At 39.2% G+C, this 22,500-nt stretch overlaps 2 protein-coding genes and 1 long non-coding RNA gene across 4 annotated transcripts in view; all 3 read right to left on the reverse strand.

Annotated features, from left to right (window-relative positions):
- Positions 1-3,490, reverse strand: part of LOC110051462 (uncharacterized) — a 5,370-nt gene extending 1,880 nt beyond the window's left edge. Inside the window, exons 1-3 of the mRNA XM_089273670.1 lie at positions 3,376-3,490; positions 1,317-1,507; positions 1-672 (exon numbers count right to left, since the gene is read on the reverse strand). The exon at positions 1-672 is cut by the window's left edge and continues 1,880 nt beyond it. Of these exons, the coding sequence (XP_089129796.1) occupies positions 435-672; positions 1,317-1,471 (393 nt within the window). The 5' untranslated portion in view covers positions 1,472-1,507; positions 3,376-3,490 and the 3' untranslated portion in view covers positions 1-434. The remainder of the gene's footprint in view (positions 673-1,316; positions 1,508-3,375) is intronic.
- Positions 3,491-4,527: 1,037 nt separating this feature from the next.
- LOC110051483 (sushi, von Willebrand factor type A, EGF and pentraxin domain-containing protein 1-like) lies at positions 4,528-18,226 on the reverse strand. Of its 2 annotated transcripts, XM_089273681.1 has the most exons (12): positions 17,890-18,226; positions 14,825-15,019; positions 13,989-14,192; positions 12,813-13,010; positions 12,003-12,248; positions 11,289-11,543; positions 9,888-10,127; positions 8,705-9,014; positions 7,773-7,954; positions 6,462-6,623; positions 5,688-5,867; positions 4,528-4,715 (listed from the first exon to the last, which is right to left on the reverse strand). In XM_089273681.1, exons 1-11 carry the CDS (start codon positions 18,152-18,154, stop codon positions 5,695-5,697), a joined length of 2,430 nt encoding a protein of 809 aa, XP_089129807.1. In that variant the 5' UTR covers positions 18,155-18,226; the 3' UTR covers positions 4,528-4,715; positions 5,688-5,694. The 2 variants fall into 2 exon arrangements, with proteins under 2 accessions (XP_089129807.1, XP_089129806.1); XM_089273680.1 differs by lacking the exon at positions 11,289-11,543 and having other exon boundaries at positions 11,997-12,248; positions 17,890-18,223.
- Positions 18,227-20,581: 2,355 nt separating this feature from the next.
- LOC149103665 (uncharacterized) overlaps positions 20,582-22,500 on the reverse strand; it is a 6,554-nt gene continuing 4,635 nt past the window's right edge. The window contains exon 2 of the long non-coding RNA XR_016201758.1: positions 20,582-20,633. This is a non-coding gene — a long non-coding RNA (uncharacterized LOC149103665). The remainder of the gene's footprint in view (positions 20,634-22,500) is intronic.

Consider the following 22,500-nt stretch of genomic DNA (forward strand, 5'->3'; position numbering starts at 1 on the left):
TTCAACTGTAAAAATCACTAGTTATTCATTCACTAGTATAGACACTTCCCTCAAAGCCTGCTCCAGGCTGATAGATCGATTGTAAACATACAGTTAAAGAAGCTACGTCACAGTTTGCGCATCTTGAAAAGTTCAGCCTAAATCTTTCAAGTTCGTCGTTTGTAATCCGTGTTTATCTTCTTCATCCTTATCCATCCTTGTTCCTCTATGGTTTATTATATGTTATCTCTTTTGGTGCTATCTTGGTCAACTACTATTTTCAGGTATCCTTTCATTTAAAGGTAATTTTTTTTTCCGTAGCCAAAATCGCTTAAAATACCGTGACTGAGCTTCCTCTAGGATGGAGAGCAGAGCAAGTACAAAAAAAAAAAAAAAAAAAAAGATCTTCACCCACAGCCAAAGCTTCACTGTAACATAAACACAGTTATCTATAGCTAGTCAGACTCGTCTGAATATTCTGTCTGACTTCCCCGCGGCGTACAGCACCGTTCTGTACCCGAGTCATCCTCGTCCCTATCCGGGTGGCCGTCGGTGGCATCATCGGAGTAGTCCGAGTCTCCGTAATCGTTTTCGGAGCTTTCTGACTCGGAGCAACTTCTTTCGTCGTCAAAACGTTCGGGAGCGTTACCTTTTGTTCGCTGTATTTTTCTTTTCGCGGGAACGTTTGATGATCTAAAAGAAAAGCCAATGTCACACAATAGAAATTGCATTGTTACGAGAGCTGTCAGAGAACAGAACGAGCGTTTATTGATTTTACAAAAGATTCGTTTGTCCTCGAGTTCAAGGCAATGACTTATAAGTGACTTCCAATTGTTTTTCTTTTACCTTTCTCACTTCACGTTCTTTTTATGGGTCTGTTTTTTGCGGATGAGTGACCTACTTTATAAAGACTGAATAAAACAGTTACATTATCAGTCGATGCATTTTTTCTTTGTTTTCGTTGGGCGAGAGCCCATCACGTGACCTGCGAGTAACTGTCTACAAATAATGGTCCGCTCATGCGCAATACTGTCTAAATGCGTTTTGCTGTAAATGATATTCTGCGCATGCTTAATTACTGATCATGTTCTCCGATGAAAATGGCAGATTGCTTCCCAGAGCTGTCAGAGAATGATTTACTCAGTATGAAAACAAACTTGGTGATTAAATTATAAAAAACAAATGATTATTGAACTCGGTCATCGGTCATGATCAATGTCTCGTAGATCATGATATTTTGCTCAACCTCGTTAATCATGTGAAAAAAAGAAAGAGTGATAGTTAAGGTTATTGAAACTGCACCTCTACGTTACATCAGTTACGATTTTATTCGTCACCTGTAGAAGTTAATCATATCCACCACGTTGAACGGATCAGATGTGTCGCTCGTGATCTCACTGGTAACATCACCCTCCTTTATTGGCCCAGGCTTAACACGCAGCGGATAAAACAGCACCAGGAGAAGAAGGACAAAGTAATGAGTGTTACCCATTTATCAGCTGGTTCTAAATATCTGCCTCTGTATTTCCTGATGATAAACACGAAGGAAAAATATAGCAGAGCAAATATCAATTTTTTTTATTGCATTTTCACATGAACCTCTTAAGAATATAAAATCGCTAGACAATCACGAGTGGGAATATGAGTTAGAAGAGCTTTAATTGAATTTATACTTCAGGCCGGAATCACCCTTAAACACCGAGTTGCAATTGGTATCTTATAATTACCTGATCGATATATACGTCAGACACAGTTTATTCAACAGAGTGTTTCATAAGTGTGGGCGGGATTCTCACTCCAACGTTTGACATTTCTCTTCGTGTTTTTAATTCGCCATCCACAGATTCAAAATAATTTCTTACTAAGATGTTCTTTTTACAGATTTTCTTCGATGTTATTCATAGAGTTGACCAATTCTCACTGAGTTGCAAGTTAGAATTTCAGCCTTGCTTCAGTACTCATGATCACTAGTACTCGGCTAAAGGCTGATACAATCAGTCAAAGGTTTACTATATCAGCCAAAATTTTCACTGAGAATCATTCGACTCCATCTCAGCGTGGACAAAACCCTTGTTTCTTAGCTATTAGTTCAAATTTTGCCCTCTAATAAGACGCCATGCATGCGTGCGCATTTGCAAACGGACGCGTACGTATGTGTAATATAATCTGGGATTTTTTTTAATATGACATGAAAAATCGAAAATATTTACGTTTGAGAAGGGACAGTGATTTCGCTAATACACAACATCCGGGACATATGTTCACTAAAATTTATCTTTAAAAAAATAATGCACGGAAAGCTCTAATAGCGGACTTACAGAGGCAATATTTTAATTATAATTTTTCCTCTCATGGTCTGACTGCGTGAGTTCAAACGGTTTGCAGTCCGCATCTAGGCCTGTCCCTATTGTGCTCGTAAAGCGCTGGAAAGTTGCTCACTGGAATGCCAAAAAGTTGTTAAAAATTTGCCAAAAATCTAAAACGTTGCAGCCTAAATTTCAAACGTTGCTACCTAAATTTATTGATATTTTTATATAAACGTTATTTAAAGCTCTATTTTTCGTTTTTCACAATTATTGCTAACATCGGACAAGAAAAATAGCTTGAAACTTGGTTTTTAAGAGTTGCTTACAGATATGGACGAAATTTAAGGATACTCTTAAATCTAAAGGAACAAAACACATGGTTAATTTGACGTCTTGCCGAACGACATGAGCAAACTTCAAACTTCAAAAGGTTGATAAACACTCAAGAAATTCGCATAAATTGAATTTTTCTCTGAAATCGTTGGCTTTTTCGTGCTTGATATGTGTTCTAAACCTAGATTTTGCTCAAAACTTGCTCAGAAAGGCAAAACTTGCTCGAGGCTGCTAGAACTGCCAAAAGCTGCTGCAAACGCCAAAAGTTGCTCAAAAGCAGCCGAGCACAATCGGAACAGGCCTATCCGCACCATGAAAACGCCAAAAAATCAATGATAAGTCTTTTCAGTATATATTATCAGGAATTTTGAAGTGAAGGATTACTATACATTTCAATTGTCATTTATATTTTCACCCCCGCCTTACGGGCTTGCAACAATATTGCAAGACTAGTGAAAATATTCAGCGATACTACACGTAAAACAGTCAATTCAATAAGATAGACCTTCCTTACTCAGTATAAGTATTCATTTTGAAGGAAAATGCGTAAAAATATTGAATCGAAATAAGTAAAGCACTAGCGAAAAATCTCGGTTGAAAATTAAACAATGTTTATAAACTGACTGATTCATGCAATCGCATACATAGCCAGACTTTACTGTTATAGATTGAAAGAGTAAGAGCTGTTCTAATGATTGAATGCGATAAAAGCATTTGGTGTATGGCATCGCATTTTGAAAGCCAAATAACTTCCTACCTTACGCCTCGCAAAGACAAATTTTCATAGAAGAACTTCACCAAAGCGTCAGTCGCCAGTTTTGATTATAGGTGAAGAACGAGACAAGTTTGATTTCCCCCGCGGTTGTCGGGAAAGTGATCCAATATTTGTCTAAGATCTTTCCGTTGCTGGGCACTATAGGAGTCCCGTGAAACTCGTACAAGATATTTCATCCAATCAAAGCGAGGGAATATCTGTGTATTTACCGGCAATCTGGTCTGTAAATTAAAGAGCAATGACATCGAGATCCTGCTCACTTGACTTTTAATTAATTGCATTTATGGCTTCTGAACCCTTTGTTTTCTTAATAAGAATCTGAGAGTAAAGGTTGAGGATTATTTTTTCCTGGGGGGGGGGGGTAGGGAGGGGGATTGGAAGGTAGGAGGTAAGTATGACATTATTTTTAGAAATCTTTTGAGTCACAAGAATCTCAACTTTCTGTTGAAGTTGCCCGATCTGAATCTGTAGGATGCCTGTGCCAGACATCACTGAAAGTCTGTAGTTAGCCTGCAGGACAGGCGGATATGCGGGGCATAGAGCGAAACGCAATACACGAGCGCGGAGCGCGACCACTTGGGCGAAGCGCAAGTCGAAAAATATTCGCTCTTCGCGCTCGTGATCGCGCTCCCCGCTCGTGTATTACACTTCGCGGTCTGCTCCGCTAATCCTCCTGTTCAGCAGGCTATCTATAGTTAAAACTGAATGCTGAAACTATGGCAGAAAGGATGGTTTAATGAGACCTCAATAAACCAAGCCTTCTTCCATAGTACCATGCAAACTTTCATTCAGTTTTGATCAATTTCAGACTTCCCCGTGAGGGACATTCCCAGTTGTCACGTGGAATCGTGGCGGTAAGATGTGCGATAGCGAGCTCCTCAAATTTTAATACGTTTTTCTCTGAATATCCATATTTCTTCTCAGTAGATCACTAGTTTTACTCGTTGAACATTAGATCTACGTGCCCCCCCCCCCCTCCCCACTCCCCACCTGCTTTACTCGTCTATTCACCCTTCATTTCGACGCGGCCAATCCTGCCACTCAGCCTTGTAGTCCAGTCCCATCCCCCCTTGGCGCAAACATGTTGTGGCAACGTTTTCTTTATACCAACACACAAACACAAATAAATAAACGTTTGTTTCACTCGTCACTGTATTTATTGTCAAGTATAATTTCCAGAGATTCGTTCTACATTCTATTTTCAGCTATTTCTACTTTTAGAATAACTCCCAAATTTGCAAAACGTTATGCGCCAGAATTCAGAAACTTGGATTAAAGTTCTTTCGGCATCCCATAAGATCCCAGCGACTTCATAAGTGATCCTGAGCAAAGAAAAGAGAAACAAAAGTTACCAATGCTAATTATTCAAGCGTTAATATTGAATTCAATACTAGACAACCACAAATATGTGTGTGGGTATGGAATCCACTTTCGAGTCAGTTATTCAGTCAAGACAATATGTTTTGTTCGTCACCAATGATCGTTTTCGAAGTTTCCACGGAATGTGCTCTCTCATAGTTACGCACTTTTGCAGTAGAGCTGACCATACGATAGTATAAAGAGAACTAAAAGTCAAACGTTTTCATTAACTTTTACTTTCACTGTGAATACGAAATTTTCGTCACCATACCTATTAGGCAAAATGGCGTGTCCTCATTCTACGGTCATGAGCGCGTCACAATTTCAGGCCCTGCCTACACTACTTCAGAGAAATTTGAAAACGGTATTTTTACTCCGAGAACTCAAATATTTTCCGTCCACTCTACCGCGGAGAAATTTGAAAACGCAACAATCATCGTTCATTTCGGATTTGTGTTTAAGGAAGACTCGGCCAAGAAAATCACATGAATACCGTAACATCATCGTTTTCGAAATAATATATTAAGCTCCGTTTTCAGAATGCTTTCCGTCGATCCACACTAAAACGCAAAGCCGGCGTTTTCAAATTCCTCCGGTTTGAAGAGTGCTGTTTTCGAAAAGCTCCATTTTCGCGAAGGATTATTGTGAACGATAGGCCCAACCATATTTAGAGCTGCGTTTCCAAATTTCTCCGTCGTAGTGTGGACGGGGTCTCGGAGAATGCTCGAGAGCTCGTGCTATTCTCTGATTGGATAAAAAGCATCGTCAATCTTTCGTATAATGCAACGAAGATTTGCTACAAACGCTGTTCCTCGAAAAGGCTTGAAGGAGATGGAATAAATGAATGGGTCGTACGTTTTTTTCTAGAGCATTGAATAACTCAAAAAAGTAGATGGACAAAGAGGTGAATGAGCAGTAGTGCATGTTTTCCTTACCAGTCGCTTACTGGCAGTCGTTTACTGAAGTTGAAGCTTTCTGTGCCGTCGTCGTGCCACCAGGACAAGATAGACATTCTGTGGCGCGAAATTTTGGTTGGTAGGTTCCGATGGGACACATCAAACAGTTCACAATACCAGATTCTTCCAGCATTGTGTACTCGCCTGGCTCACAGATTTCTGGTTAGAAACAGATTAGTTTTCACTGTCGTGCCATCAAAAACAAAAATCGTAACCATTTAATAACTAAAGTCAAGAATCTTGGATAGAATAGAAGATTGATATATAAACAACCTCGGCAAGATTTAGGTCTGTGCGAGTTTTCATTCGCGCGTTATTTGGAGAAGTATTTCAACCAAATTCAGTTTATAGAGCTTTGTATGTAAATGAGATGTTTCTGCCCATCCAGATGGGCAGGAATATTTCGGTCGTAAAGTAAGAGAAACATCCGTCAGTGAGTTTTGCTATTGAAACGAAGAATTATTAATCTAGAGCTTCGACACATTGAAATTTATACTTCTTCTAGCACAAGAACTGTTCAGCTAGCGAAAACCTGAGCGATACGGGGTAACAAACGGTAAAACCTGAGATTGAGACTTGAAGGATCTTACACTGCGAGACAGAGAGAAAAACACAAAAACTAGATTTTGTGACTTGTCACATATAAAATTACGAGATTTCGAGAATGGATCAACATAACAACAACAGCTTCCAAGACCCTCGATACTCCACTCCTACATCCCACATAACGGATATAAAGACAGACTTACTGACCAAAACACTCGGTGAAGTTCCTGGCATGACCGCTCACAGTCCATGTACCCGCTGGGCAAGGGACACAACTTAATTGTCCTGTACTATTCTGAAATGTTCCTTCCTGACAGTTCTCGCAGATCTGACTGTCCCTGTTGTAATAAGTACCGGCGGGACACTCCACTAGTGGTAAAAGGAAAGAATGAAAGAATGAATAATACTGTCCATAATAAATTTTCTATTGTGTATTAGTAGAATTCTACTAGTATACTAATGCAAATGCTGTAATCGAATTGGCTGAGCCATTGAACACTGTCAGCCATTAGTGTACAGTAGCTGGAGGTCGTCTGGGAAATGGCGAAACTTTTTTCGTTTTTCCAAAGTTTTAGAGGAACATTTTGACGCAAATGGGTAATTAAATTCCTGAGAAGTCAAAATAAAGGACATTTTCGGTTTCTTGGCATTTAAAAAAGTTGAAGTTATTGAAAAAACTGATGCGCGCGCCCACAACTTCAATTTTAAATGACAATTCAATCCGAGCGACCTTTTTCAAGCGCAAAGTTTACAATACGTCAAGAAATAATTGGACGCCGTTATTTAAAGTAAAGTTTAGTAAGAATTCCTCTAACAACAGCATACCAAGTTTCATCGGAAATTTATGGCGGGTTCTTTTACTAGGGAATCACCTTAATTAGTTCCTGTTTTATATTTGGAATTTTCAAGAACGTTACAGCAAAAAAACACTCCCATCCCCAAAGGCCCCGACCTCTTCTTCATCAACAATATATACGAACTCTTTCTCAGGCATGGGGTTAAGATTTTATCAAAGACACCTAAGTCGAATTCCCCAGTATCCCATAATATCCTGAGTCTTCTGAAAAAGGAACCTACCCATCCCTTTGGATCCAGCCAAAACTATCGCAATCAGTATGAGAAAGCTGCGTTTTTGGCAAAAGCGTTACTCGCGTATGCGAGTTAAAGAAGCTCAGTCACCGTCGTTGTTTGAGTTATTTTGGCCGCAAACACAAATACCTTGAATTGAAAGAAACATGAAAATAGTAATTCACTAAGATGGAAAAACACCAAAGAGAGGATAATAAACCATGAAGGAACAAGGATGGTTAAGGATGGAGAAAATTAACACGGATTACAAACGACGAACATGAAAAATTTAAGCTACACTTCTCAAAATGGGCAAACCGTAATGTAGCTCCTTTAAAACTTAAAACAACATACAGCCGTGAAGCCTTATTCAGAACGCCAACATGCCCTCACTCCCAGCCAAAGCACAGCAAGCCTCAGTACGAAAAGTCGCATCTCTTTATTGCTTACCACAAACGGTTCTCTCCAATTCTGATTTGTTACCGGGCACAACAACCACGACTTTACCAACAGGACAAGCGGCGGAGCTGGCAGCGGCTGACACTGTCATTCCAGGCATATGTGCATCATTGGGAAAACTTTCCTTTACAAACTTTTCTAACGTGTCCAAATCCTCCATCATCTTTTTTAGCCTATCGAGCAAATCCAAACAATTAATGCACTGCTGATTGAGTAAAAAAAAATGCAGAAAGAACGTTTACTACTTGACAATCTATTGATTACTTTTCCACAACTTTTTGTCATTTTTTGGAGAACTTTGGGATGCACTGGTAGACAATTGTCATCCACGCCTTCCTCAATTGGTGCATTTTCCTCGGCCAGTTACGCTACTACGCAGCTGTCAATAATATGTCAAAAGTCATCAAAAAGCAATGGTTTGCGCATAGCCCTGCAAGGCTTCTATTTTACATGCACTGATTCTTACAGCATTGCAAATATAATGCATCTTACACAACACTGGAGGCACGATTAGTGCTCTAAAGACGATTTCCAGCCGTTCTGCGAAGTCTGGGAGCCTTCATGTTTGCATGAGTCTCACTCGATGGAATGTGAATCGATGCCCTGATTCTTTACAAACCTCTTACTTTATCTTTGAGGCATTTTAAATTCTCTCCCCAACAGTTTTTTTTTTAAATTTTTTACAACCACGAAGTTGGTTCATCAAGTGATGTCAGGAAGAATGAAGCACAAAGCTTCGCATCCACAATAGCGGTTGACATGAAACTTTGAATTTACTTCTTGCGAATTGTTACTTTTAGTGACGTCTTCCGCGAATCAAACCAAAAAAAGTAAACAAACTCCCGAGAGTGCGCAGAACGGGCTAGAAATCATCCTTCAATTTAAAAATGACATGAACAACAAAAACGATTGGGGCTACGCACTTGGCAGCTTCTACTTTGGGATCAGACGAAGCATTTTTGTCGTGGATCACAAAATCGAACGTGATGATTCGCTCACTGGAGTCCAGGTCTCTCCTTCGTCTGGAGTTTGTCCCGCAGTAGACTTTAACGTTTTCCACGACGCAGTCCTGGCCCTGACTGACGCTACACAACGCATAGTTGGCTAGCGGACTGTTTTTCACAGCATCCAGGAAGTTAAGTCGGATTCGCATCAAGGCCTCTTGCTCGTCTGCGGAGCAAGAGCCTGTGTAAAACGTGAAATTCTTCTTTGCGGCATTCACGTTTTGCTCGGCTGTTGAAGAAGTTCAAAGGTACTCTTCATTACCGCCTTGACAGTACAAGATTGTCTTTGTTACTGTTAAGGTGTAGGCATTATATAAAACTCCAAAAACAATGGGGTAGTGACGGACTGTTTACAGGGAGTAGCCTGTTGTGCAGGCGTAAAGAGGAAGGGGTAGACAGTCCCACCTCGCCCCGCTCTCCCTCTCTGTTCTTTCCCCGTTTTATGCCTGCTACGCAGTCTAGTGCGGGCGTCGGGGTTAGAAGTTCAAGTGCCGCTCTGACCACTTACTCCATGGAGTTGGTTGTTTCACGGTAGTTCCAATTTCAACTCAGTTTCCAGGCCACGTTTGTAAACAGACGACTATTTCGCTCCTTGCAAGTTGAGTTTTTGTGAATCCGCCTTGTGCAGCCTTATGCCTTTCACACTAGCCGAGGGTAAATACAGAGCTATTATATTTTATTACGCGTAAATCGACATTGGTCATGTTTCCAGAAGGTGGCAAAGGGCTTATGTGCGATACGTGTCTGAGGATCGAGGGTAAAAATTAGTCTATGAGGCGTCAATAGCAACTTAAAGACATGATTCGTAAATTTATCAAAGTATATGTGACCCGTAAATCTTTATTAAAATTCGTGTGTTAAACGGGATTACAACTACCCTTCCCCCTACCTTCAGTACCCCCCTCCCACAACTGACAACTACCCTTCAGACTTCATATGTCCATCTAAAATATGTTCTCATTGTGAAGAATGGTCCTCGCTAATTATAATCTATCGAAGATACAAATTTACTGGCCTTAAAGGGCGAAAGCCAAATTACAGTACGCCCCCTATACCAAAACTTCTGCTTGCGACGTAAATTTTCTTTAATGCCAATACTTACGTGCGCAATCAGGCCAAGGTCGCTGACTTTTGGGCATGACAGGAATTAGAACTTGCCCGTATAGAAGTTTGTTCCATGTACCGTCCGATTGACACATGTACGTGTTCGGTGTTGCCTCATCAGCGAAGGCGTAGCCCTCCTTACACTGCACCACGCACCACACATCGTTGGAATCCATTGTCTCTTTATTGCACGCCCTTACTCCGTACATAGGAGGGTCAAAGTAGGTGCATGCGACCGCTGGAATGAGAAACACATGGAAAAGGTTGGAACATAGTTAATAGGCCATTTTAAAGTTGTGCTTAGTTACGTTACCTGGCCAGGAATGCAAGCGAGGCTGGAGGTGACCTTGCTTTGATACAGACCTCTCTGCTTTTCTTATTTAAATGCCAGCTGGTTAGCATAAGAACAACTTGATTTATACAACAAAAGCAGTAAGGTCTGTTAAAAACAAGGTCACCTCCATCCTTGCTGCCATTTAAAGGCCAGGTCACTAAGCAGAGAACTGTAAAATGGTCTGTTGAGGCGAATGCTTATGAAGCTTGACAAAGTTTTATGTGGTATATTTTAACCCTCTTTTTTGGCCTTGACCGTGCACAAGTCACAAAAGGCCACGTTTGATATATCAATATTCTAGTAGGGCTCGGACACTTTCAGGACAAATTTCTATATTAATGTTGTTTTCTTTGTATCCAAGTCTCTTTTGGGAATCGAGAGATAAAAGAGATCCGAAAGCCTCGGAGCCATGTTAGAATGTTGATATATCGAACGTGGCCTATTGTTGTTCGCTCCTGACTGAGGAACTAACCAATAGAAACATGTTGGTTACGTAATTATGTACAGTGCCTCTGTTTCAAGACGAGTCCTTGTGCAAACCTTTCATATGAAAATGAGTTTGTTTGCATGAAAATGAACCTTTACGCGGAACATATTTTGATATGAAAGGTTTCGCGCTAAGACTCGTTTTGACACAGAGGCAAAAGGCAACTCGGACATGGTCTATCTCCTCTATGAGATACACCTGCAGGGAATCATAGTAGTTGTCTTCATCATCTTGAACTGGATATTTGTTTTGATGAATACAATTACCATGATTCTCCACAGGCGTGTCTCATAGAGGGAATGAGCCATCAAGCAATACATCAAACACGAGAGACAGTGTTCCATCGAGATATCCAAACACCGAGAATAGAGTTGTTGGGATTATCTTTGTTTTAACTTGATGAATTATTAATGAGTTTGAGAACTATGGATGAGTGATCACGATTTTAAAAGGCGTCATAAAATATCGCACTCTCTCGTCGCAGAGCAAATTAAAATGCAGCAGTGGTGTGATGGGAACTGCGAAGTAAAAAGGTGGTGCACGAAAGGACACGTATCATATAAAAACTTTCAACTTACGTCCAACTTCCACGAAGAATTCACAAGTGGCTTTATTTCCAGCCCTGTCGCTGGCCTCGTACAACACTTGATATCTACCCCAAGGGAAAATAGCACCCGGGTTTCTGTTACTAGTTATTAGTAGCTGTACCGGAGGCTTGTCGAAGTTGTCCTCGAACGCTGGATAGACCCACGTGACACGTATTTCATTTTGATTAGTTTGTTTCTTGATGTCTTTTGGACACGAGGACACACGAGGACGTTCTTGGTCCGAGAGTCAAAAGTTAAACAAGAAAGCGTTAACTTTGGTACATGTAAAAAGTGTGGACCCTATTAGTTTCTTTTGAACTAAATACCCTTTGACACTCAAATAAAGTCATTCATTCAGTCATTCATTCATTCGTTCGGTCGTTCGTTCGTTCCTGCCTGCCTGACACCGCATAAAATTGAATACATGTATCAAAGAAAACATAAACTAACACGTGGAAACCTTCTACCACTACTTAATATCACAGTTGCATCTACTTACAATTACACTGCCCATATTTTTAACATTAACATGATTAATTTTTAATGAAAGCAAAAACATTTCAATTACCGTTAAAGAAAGGAAAAGCTAAAAGAGTGGTCTAATTCCACAAAAGCAAAACAAAGATGACAAATAAAAACTTAATTAATTATTTCAATTGTATAAATTATCATACTAAACTCAGACCGAGAGCCACTTACCAGAAACAGTTATTTTGAGAGTACAGGTGGAAGTTAGGCCAGCAGCATCTGTTGCAGTGTATTTCACTTCATGTGCAACTGAACTGACTGCGAACTCTTTACTCTCCGCGCCTGCGTCATTAGTGATTGTAGGCGGCTGACCGCTATTATCGGAGGCACTTGCCTTGGGAATGTATATCTTTGCTGTCAGTTTTCCGGGATCGTTGGGAACGGAAATGGCGTTTGGACACGTGATTGACGGAGGACGAATGTCTAAATGTTACATTGGAAAGCGAGTGAGTCAGATCACAACCGAGAGTAGTATTCACTCGTGATTCTGGTTTATAGAACTTAACACAATCGATCTGTTTACGACATTACAAAGGGGTCGAGGTAGGTAAGGAGGTAAAGAGGTCTAAGAAGTAAAATTTCTCAGTTAGGCAGGTGGCCTCGTCAGCAACGTGGCTGGTATTCAAGAGGCCCTTCTGATAAAAAAAATATATATTAAAATACAATTTGTAAACGGTAAAACTATTTAATCGTTACAACCAGTGAGAAAAACTACGGAGTGAAGAAGTGACCTCCCAATAAATTCTTAAATTGGAAAAAGTATTTCTACAGGGTACAGTGTTCGAAAGGGCTGAACTAGAGAATTTTAAAAAGCATGCGTTCAAAAGAGTAGGTTAATTTTAGGAAATGGATGTGTGCTTTTTACCGTGGAACTAAGTCGGGCGAACTTTAAGTCTGGGCGTTTTACAGTTTGCTATCAATTCAACCCACGAGAACATGACAGTATAATAAAACAAGCACGTTAAAGTCAAATCATGTAAAACGCACCTTTACAATATGAACTCCATGGCGTAGACCACTGACCAGTCGCTAGACACTCGCGGCTGTCTGGTCCTTCCAGCTGAAAACCATTAACGGTGTCACACCGAAGTAGACAAATAGAAGGACACGTTTGGGAGTTGGCTCGACAGTCATCTCGGTCCCAGCTTCCATGGGCCGGATTTGGCAGCGCAGTACAAGTGACGACTAAGTAGAAAAGTAGAAACGAAATGTGCTAAGTTTTGCTTGATGTCTCCGTTGCATAAATTAGTTGAATTATGACTGTTCTGCCAATACACAAATTAAGAGCATAAAAGTAAAACCAAGGCGAGGGAGAACAAAAAGAGTAAAGGAGGCCATATTGTGGAGCAATTGATCATGAATTGAAACAGATATCGAAATAACTATTACTACAGAAAACGCAAACCCAAAAGTAACAGCAAGAAGAAGACGAAGCACCCAAACAGCAGCAGCAGTAGTAGTGGTAGTAGTAGCAGCAACAACAAGAATAACGACAACAACAGCAACAACAGCAAAAACTACAATAACAACAACAGCAGCAGCGACGATGACAACAACAATAACAACAACAGGAGCAGCAAAAACTACAATAACAACAACAACAGCATCAACAATGACGACAACAATAACAGTAGCAGCAAAGACTACAATAACAACAACAGCAGCAACAACAGCAAAAACTACAATAACAACAACAGCAGCAGCAACAATGACAACAATAACAACAACAGCAGCAGCAAAAACTGCAATAACAACAACAGCAGCAGCAACAACGACAACAACAATAACAACAACAACAGCAGCAGCAGCAACAAAAACAATAACAATAACAACAGCAATAATAACAACAACAGCAGTAGCAACAACAACCGTGAACAGCAGTAGCATCAGCATCAGCAATAAAAATAACAACAACATCAGCAACAGCGACAACAACAACATCAGCAGCAACAACAACCATAGCAACAACAAAACATAAAACAACAAGAGCAAAAACAGCAGCAGCCAAGCTGCAACGATAACGATAATAATGAAAGCAACAACAGAAACAACTACAAAAACACAAACAACATTAACAAAATACACTGATAAAGACAACTCCGACATCAGATCCCTAAAAGGGATTATAATATTTAGCTTGAAGGACAAAGGTTCCTCTCTTACTCTTTTCTCTAGTTTCAGTCTGAGGAGATGCGCATGTCTGCGGTCCCACACCGTTACAATTGTCCTGTCTGTCGGTGTATAACCAAGTCAGTGCATAGCTCCGGGTACGCTGCTGAGAGGCGCAGTGACTTGCACTGACAGGTGAGGGCAGATCAGCCCAGGAACTCCACGACCCCAGTGAGCATGATACATACTTGCACGAGCCTGTAGAAAAGGAAAATTACGTTTGTCTTGAAATTTATTTCTTTCAGTTACGTAATATTAGAGAGTTTCAGAAACCATGACGGCGACGCCGAGGACAACGTTGATTAAAATATGAATTTTTATTTTACTTACGACTCTCGTGGTACTCTAAAGTCATTTACTTTGTTTATTACTGTCAAAACTATCAGGAAACTAAATCTGGAACACAGCTATAAATTTAAAATAGAAATTTAAACAAAAATTAGCCGTTGTGGTTCACATTCTCTAAGCAACGCAGAATTTGGTCATTTCACGTTGTTGTTTTGCAGAGGAGGGCGAAGAAATGTACCAAGAATTATAACGCACGTGCACAGCCAATGCGTTGCTCATTAAATCTTTTGTTTAGTGACGTTCCCGTTGCTGTTGCCGTCGTTTATTTTTTTTTCAACTTCCTATTCAAATACGATAGACAGTGCTTCATCACATTTCTAAAAACTCTGAATTTAAGAGAGTTGAAAATGCAACACACAGCGGTGCATATTTGACGAACTTCGAGGTCTTTGAAAATGTCATAGTACTCCGTATGTTTGATCTATCTTCGCAAAGGGGGGTTGAGATCGTAGAAATCTATGCTTGTTGTAAACTGAACTTACACCAATCCCTGTAGTTGTACTGCCTTGATCCACACGAGCTCGGGATGCCGTTACAATTGCCTTCTCGCACATCATACTTGGTGTGTTGATTGTAGTCGCGGTAACGGCTCTGACGTCCGCATGTCCCTTGAGCTATTGATCCTGTCCAACTAGACCAACCATGGAAGGGGCAGTAGTAAGCATTCGTACAAGAGCCTGCAGTGTAATACCGTGTTATTAAGATGAAGCCTTATGGAAGATTTTGATTGCGAAGATGGTTTGTACAACTAGCAATTAACATTAAATTGCTGACATTGCAACGCAAAATGTCTCCTTTTTTTTTGTTTGGTTGTAATTAAGTTTCTGAAGGCCTACAGGTTCATAGTTTCGGCGCTAAACTCAGATTTTCTGTTGGAACGGCTAGGAGTATTACTAGAAGTTTATTCGATGTACACACCGTTCGTCACCTAAGGAGACCTAACGGCAAGTGCTTTAGACTCCGGATTGCTCAGTCACGGCTCGTGCCCAACTGGGCACTTTACTCTCAAAGTTCCATTCTTCACCCACTTTTATTTATTATAGTTAGGAATTTTTAAATCATTGTAATTATATATATACATATATACATTTTTTGTAACTTTTTATTGTCCCTACTTTGTACTATACTTAGTTATTTGATAATTACTCGTAGATTTTTAGCACAGAGGGCCACTAGTTTATTAGTTTATACCGTCATTTGTCACCTCTCTAAATAAAGTTGATTGATTGATTCACCTACGTATACAAAATGAGTGTCGGGAAACTGTTGGGGCAATCCGACAGTGACGTTTGAGAGTAACCTGGGATGGACCATCTTATCCAGAGAGCGCAGTCAGCTCAAATGTTCCTCGAAATGTTCAAAATATTTCCAATTTCTGGAGCCGAGGAACAGCAATTATGTTATTTTACACGACCAAAAGAGTTTGTGTTAGAGGACAGTATTTTATAATATTACAATTTTTACGCTATCTGCTACACCTGCTCGCGGAATATTATCGACAGTCCTGCAGATTCCAGAGATTCTGGCACCAGATTTATTCCTCACTTTCGACGATTGCTATAATGTACTACCAAATGGGTAGAACGTTGTGCGTTTATTGATACCGTAAAACGGGAATTTTGTTTAGAAGATATAAACTATACTCTTTAAGGGGTTACAGACGTTTTAGTAATCAACCCAAGTGAAACATGTTTTCATAAAATTAAATATTTCTATTGATAACTGATTTTAAACGAAGGAAAATTGTAATGCTTTAATAAAAAAGGCTAAACGTGACATGGAGAAGTTATCGACCCATGAAACCTCATGCTTTATGCAAATTTAGTAATTACAGCAGAAACACCGCAAAACGTTTTGTTAGCACAAGTTATTTCATTTGTATAAATCTAAACACAGCCGTACCTTGTTTTGAACATAATTTAGCATTTAAATGACCTAATAAGCGGAAATGTTACTGTTATAGAAACCGAAACACATGTATGTTTTCTTGAGCCTTAGAAAATTACTCGGTTTGATGTGCAGTACATCTGAAGTTACATGAATGCTGAAAGTTTTATCGGGACAGCCGTATAACCTACCTATTTCTATTCGTATTAATATGACAACTTACACACTCTATGACAGTTGTGTTTACTTTTGTATTAACAGGTGCAAGAGGAATTTGCATCGAAAATTGTTTCTGTTACGCCGAGATCTGAAGCGGCAAATATTACAGCAAAAGTCAGTTTGAATACCAGTGGCTGTAAAATCATACGTTTTGCCAAAAGACTCCAGCTATTGTAAAATAACTCACCTAATGCACTTTTAGAAATGTGACGTTTCATTGACGTCATTTGGAAGAATTCAATTTCTCCAAACGACGGTCTGCGCAAAGACATAATGAATAGCACGGAACTTCCATGAAATTACAGTGTAATTAATGAAATTATAATGACAAAATAAAAGCGAATTTTGAAAAGAGGATAATTTCCTACGTTCGTTTTATGATTGATGAAGGATCGCCTTTACCAAGTGCAAAACGGCAACCTTGATTCGTGAATCCATAATTAAACGTCGTTAAACTATCGTTTTCGATCGATACATCGTCTTGCTAAAAACATTTTTCTGCTTTAACATTTTTTTGGAAGTAATGTTTGAGCCAATTAGATTGAGGAAAAAGTTTCAGTTACAAAAAGTAAGTGTTGTCTTGCTAAACATCCTGGTTAAAACCTGATACAATAATGCCCCCTTTTCTCATCGTTATCACCCGAGAGGGGAGGGGGGGGGGGGGAGGGGGAAGTACACCCAGAAAAGTTGGGTGGGGGTGTGCGGCCCACTTCCCAAAACCGTTACCCTATTTATGACCAAAATCTGCGATTTTCCCTACCCTATTTATGACCTGGCCAAAAATTCGGTACGATATTAATGACCGTTGCGGCTGGCGCAGTTGCCTTAAACCTAAGTTATGCAGGGATTTTGTTGACGTTCTTATTGATAATGATGAAAAAGTAGCTTCTTCTTAGAAACATACCCAATTCAAGATCAGAGTGCTAAAACCATACCTTATTTAAGACCAAAAGGGCCAATATCAATACCCTATTTATGACGAAAACGACTGAAAAACCCTACCCTTTGGGGTCGCACATACCTATATAGTCCATATAAGGGAGTAACCACTCCCAGGGGTTATCACGTTCCCTTTAACAGGCGGTCACTGGCTTAGACTTTCCCCCGCCTCTAAAGATTTGGTTTATGCGCCTGACTTCTAGTCTAGTTAGCATGTTTTAACATGTTTTGTCTGTTATAACCGATTAGGTTATGGTTCGTTCCTTACAAGGTGGTCTTAATCTTTAACAAGTTTAACTTCAAAATTGTTCGAAGAACTTGTTGTCGCAAAAATATTTCTCTGTGTCTCCGGAAGAAATGTTTGAGCTCCCGAAAAATTTGAATAAAAACGGAATACCATCAAGTTGACTGAACGCAAAAGTTTCGTCTGAAAAGTTACTATATTCTCTGATGATTTATGATTAACATCAACGCCATGCCCAATTTCTGTTGTCATACTTACACATAGTTCTATACTGAGTTGAATGACTGCATACTGAAGGCGCTGGGCACGAACCCGAGCCATGGTGAGTCGTATAAATGTGGTGTGTATTACGGTGCTGATTCACGCAGTGTCCTGTAGAAATGCCGGGACTCCAATCGTTCCTCCATTCGTGACTGCACGTTTGCCATGAGCAAGGCGGCGGCGGTGATCCACCCCCACAAGAAAACACGCCGCCGAGGGCGTTGGCGAGAACGAGGAAGGACAAGACTTGTGGAACCGTCATTTAGTTGACAAAAGGAGCGTTCTAAACTCGGTATGAAAGATTTTGCGAATGAATGCCACGGATGTTATTTTCATTTACGTGTTGGCTTGAATGACAGTTAGAGATATGGAAATTTTAATGAATTTACACAGCTGTTGTACGGAAAGATTCTATGTTACCCTGGCGATTGTTTAAAGGAAAGGATTTTACCTTAATTGGCATTAACGATGCCGAAAGCCTGACACTAATATGGAACAATTGGATTCGTTCGGGAATTGTCATTTCTTTCAAGTCTTTTCATTTGAACTTCAAATTTTGTTTCGACATTTGGTGTTGTTAGAAATGATTCCTTATAACAGTCGCAAGAGGTTTGCAATTCGATTGATGTAATCTCGGTATAAAGTTTTGTCCTCTTGTTCCTCAAACTTTTGGTGGATCCCTTTTCAAGCTTGCCGACACCGCATTTTGATCGACTGGAGAAAACCTCTTTGAAGTTCCCCAACCTAACCTTAGATTTGCTTTTTAAAACTCTACATCTGCGCTCGGGGCAGTCATGCACGTGCTCTGTAGCCTAATCCCCAGGCTTTCTCTTCCAGTCGTCGGCAAGCACGAAGTACTCGTAAGGACCTGTAAACGGATTTTTGGTGACGCCCTTAACATTTGCGCAGACCATGTTGATAGGCCGGAAGAAACGCGGAGAAAGAACGCCTGGTTACTGAGCTGGGTATTACGAGTTGATCGATTTGTAAATAAACAGTAAATTTGATGATCATGGAGTAGCCAGTTTTCATCCCCTTCACACTAGGGCGATTAAGTATCAGAAAGCGTTTCCCAAAGGATGAGACAGAGCTAAAGACTAGACTGGAGTAGCTTCACAATGATATGTTATGTTTACAGGTTTGGATTTTTGTATACTCATATTCAGGTTGCTCTACCCAGTGAAATGTACTTTTGATGTCATGTCAAGCTGAGACTAACTTAAGTTGCGTCAACAGCTTATAGGGAATTCGGATTTACGAGGAGAATTCCTCATCTGCAATGAAGCAATTAACCTTTCTTTGTTAAGTAATTTTGCATGGTATTTCGTCACCAAATTTCTAAGTCACAAATTCGGTCGAGTGTTGAATTTTCGATAAGAAAAGCACGCCCAGCTATTTGGCTAAGGAATGCATTATTCAAGTATAACGCTTCCGACTTATTTACCCGTAGTTATTTTACTATGTAACGATAAAACAAATAGCCGTATTGTATGGAAAAGGATGAAAATGCATTAGACCGTGACATGTTTCTGTGTTAGTTTTGTCGAGGTAACAGAACATTATTTATGGTGCTGCAATTATTGTTGACAGCCTTGGAATTCTCAGTCGCCAGCGATAAAAGAAGAATAAGGAGAAACTTTGCCCCAGTTGAACAAAAAACTCCGTTTCTCTACGGTAAAGAACTTAGAGTTTGCTTGCATCATAATCTCCCCATGAAATCATGATGAGAATGTCATGTTACTCTTACAAGTTACTTTAGAATTGCCAGTTGTTTAAACATTATTTCGCTGACTATGTTTGCCTTTAGTTTTTGTAACTCCTCTCTTTCCTGTGTATTAGTTCAATGTAAACTATGTTCGCTTTTTCTGTTCCTTTCCTTTATCTGTGAATAAGCAGGGAACAAATCGGAAGCTCTGCAATTTTGGCTGCTACACATATCGTTCTTCTGTTTTCTGCTTTTCTTATCTCTGTTATTAAAATGTGCGAATTAAGATTTGATTTGACATAGCCACTGGATTAGAAGTTTAAGGCATCACAGGATGCTTCGTAAGTTTGGTTAACGTTGAATAATTCTCGGCTCTTTTTTTTAGTTTTGTTTAAAATGAACTGTAGGCGGTCTGTAACTCTTTAGCTGCGCTAACACGATGAGCTTTTTTAGTAATTGTTTAGAGGCCTGTGACTAGTCCTTTGCTCAAAGTCTAAAAGGTAAAATCTTATTCTACATGTACACTGTACATGTATCTAGTATGCATGGGTATATAATGTACATTTTTTGTCAGCCATGAATAACATAGTTTAAATTTGCACCTGTACAGCAGATCTTAAATTTGTAATAAAATAATAAATGCCATCATTTTGAAATAATTAGGAGTAGAAGAGAGAAGTATATTGAATTACATGTACATATTTTATGAACTCAGTAAAAAAGTGCTGTAACTGCACAAAGTCAAAGATAAAAAACAAAATGGTGTTTTTGGGAGGGTACATTTAGGCAACAGCCCTGTCCAAATGTTTTGTTGTTCAAAGTAGGCAGAATAACAGGAGAAGTACATGTAATCAGCAAAGGCCAGAGAAGGATTAATTAATGTAGATTAGTGAACAAGGAAGTAAATAATTCACTGAGTAGGCTGAGCACAGTACCATGTTCTATTCCAAAAATAATGTGGCTTACATGTAAATTAAATTTTGTACCTTCTCTCCTGTCAGCTGATGAATAGCAAGCTTGACTTTTGCAAAACCACCTTAGCAAGGATACAAGAAATAATGTTCAGCAATATAGTAATGGTAGTACATATCATGCACATGTATTTATACAAGGAAACAGCACCTGTACTCCATACAGTCAGACTTAAGTGGTACCCAGGTATTACAGTCCTACATGTACATGGATGCCAAATATTCCAAATGTGCACAAGGTACACTTAAAAATATTAAATATACATCACGTAGATTACATCTAGACGTGTACATGTATATTGGTAGTTCAGCCCTGTAGGGAATTTCAAGATCCTGATACATGTAAATTTGAATACTATTAGACCTTCCTTGCATTCCAACAAACAATGGTGCTGAGTTGAGGTCAGGGTGGACAAAAATATAGCAAATGTATGATAATGTCCACCCCAACCTCACTCTGGTGCTATTGTTTGTACACACTGACGTGGAATGTGGGAAAGGCCTATTGTTCAAGTACAAGGTTATTGTTCAACATGATGCATATGAATATATACATTGTACAATGTATAGTCAAACCTTGATTATCCAGACTTGTTGGGACTTAAGTAAATAATCTGGATAATCGAGAGTCCGGATAATCAAAAATATGAATATTATTGAGGCAGTAATTTAAACAAATTAAAGAAATAAAGGAAACAGAATTCAATAGTGAATAGTTCAGAATAGCATATATGTACAGCCCATATGTTATGATGTATTTAAAAATTTAAAGTTCCTTTTTGAAGTGTTTTGTACAAGAAATGTTTCGCTTTCTCCTGAAGAGGACCTGAAATCAGTGTTCCATTTGATCTTTGCTGACAAAAAAAAAAAAGGTGTACAAGGCTTTATCTAACTGCTTATCATTTGCAACCTTCAGGGACTTTCCTTTTACCGTAATTAATCCTTCATCCGTCTCCTACACATATACACCGTAAAGGATCAACATTTTGAAAGGTTATCTTTAAACTTCTTTTTATGAAAAATTATTCCAACTTATTAAGATTTAATTTGCATATCAAACCATGAAGATATATGATATTTGCTAAGTGTTCTAGTATATTTGTTCATGAGAAAACAATACAGAATTTAAGTCATTGGTACTTTATCAAAAAGGCAGTATTTGTCTCCACAAATGACAAGGATGCAGTCTCCATCATTCCAGTTTAATATGAAAATTCAGGAACGTACTATTTGTACAATTTATTATATAGACATGATTGTTTCACTGGAAAATACACCACTCGTAAAATTCGTATGACACCACATGCGAGACTCGGGTGATGTATTTTCCATATCCTCACTAGTGAACATATTGATGATTTCACTGATATCAAGTTTGTCTCTTAAATTGTACTTAAATTTGTTGGTGTATGATTGAAACATCTTTGGGTCCTCCTCAAAAGTCTTCGGCAATCTTTGGTAATCTCCGAAAATTTATGAAAAATGATCGGCAACGTTGGTGTGACCTTCAGACAAGTTTTGAAGAACTTTTGGAAATCTTTGGAAAGTGGTCGGAAATCTTCAAAAAGCGTCAGTATCTCAAACTGCATCAATATCTCATCAATATCTCTTTGCTGCACTCACTCATGAGATATTTTTCTTGCCACTCGCACATAAACTTCATATCTCCTCGCCACCATGTAACATCCTCTATGTAATGTTTAGTGCCCTGAATTTGCTTTGTCTATTTTTTCTCGCTTTTTCTTTTTCTTTTTTTTTTTGTACATTTTTGTAACCAATCCAAACCACAGTACAGCACCAGCTGATTAATTCTTAGAGATAATCCTAGCTATTAGTAAACAAACTGAATTCAACAAAGGGTTTTAAACAAAGAAAGCAAATACAGCCCCTGAAATTAAGTGAGATTTAATTAATCATGCGCTTCAATTTGGC

This window comes from Orbicella faveolata, unplaced genomic scaffold, assembly GCF_042242905.1.
Source record: "Orbicella faveolata isolate gen_17 unplaced genomic scaffold, um_ofav_v1 contig_35, whole genome shotgun sequence".
NCBI classification, from domain to species: domain Eukaryota; kingdom Metazoa; phylum Cnidaria; class Anthozoa; order Scleractinia; family Merulinidae; genus Orbicella; species Orbicella faveolata.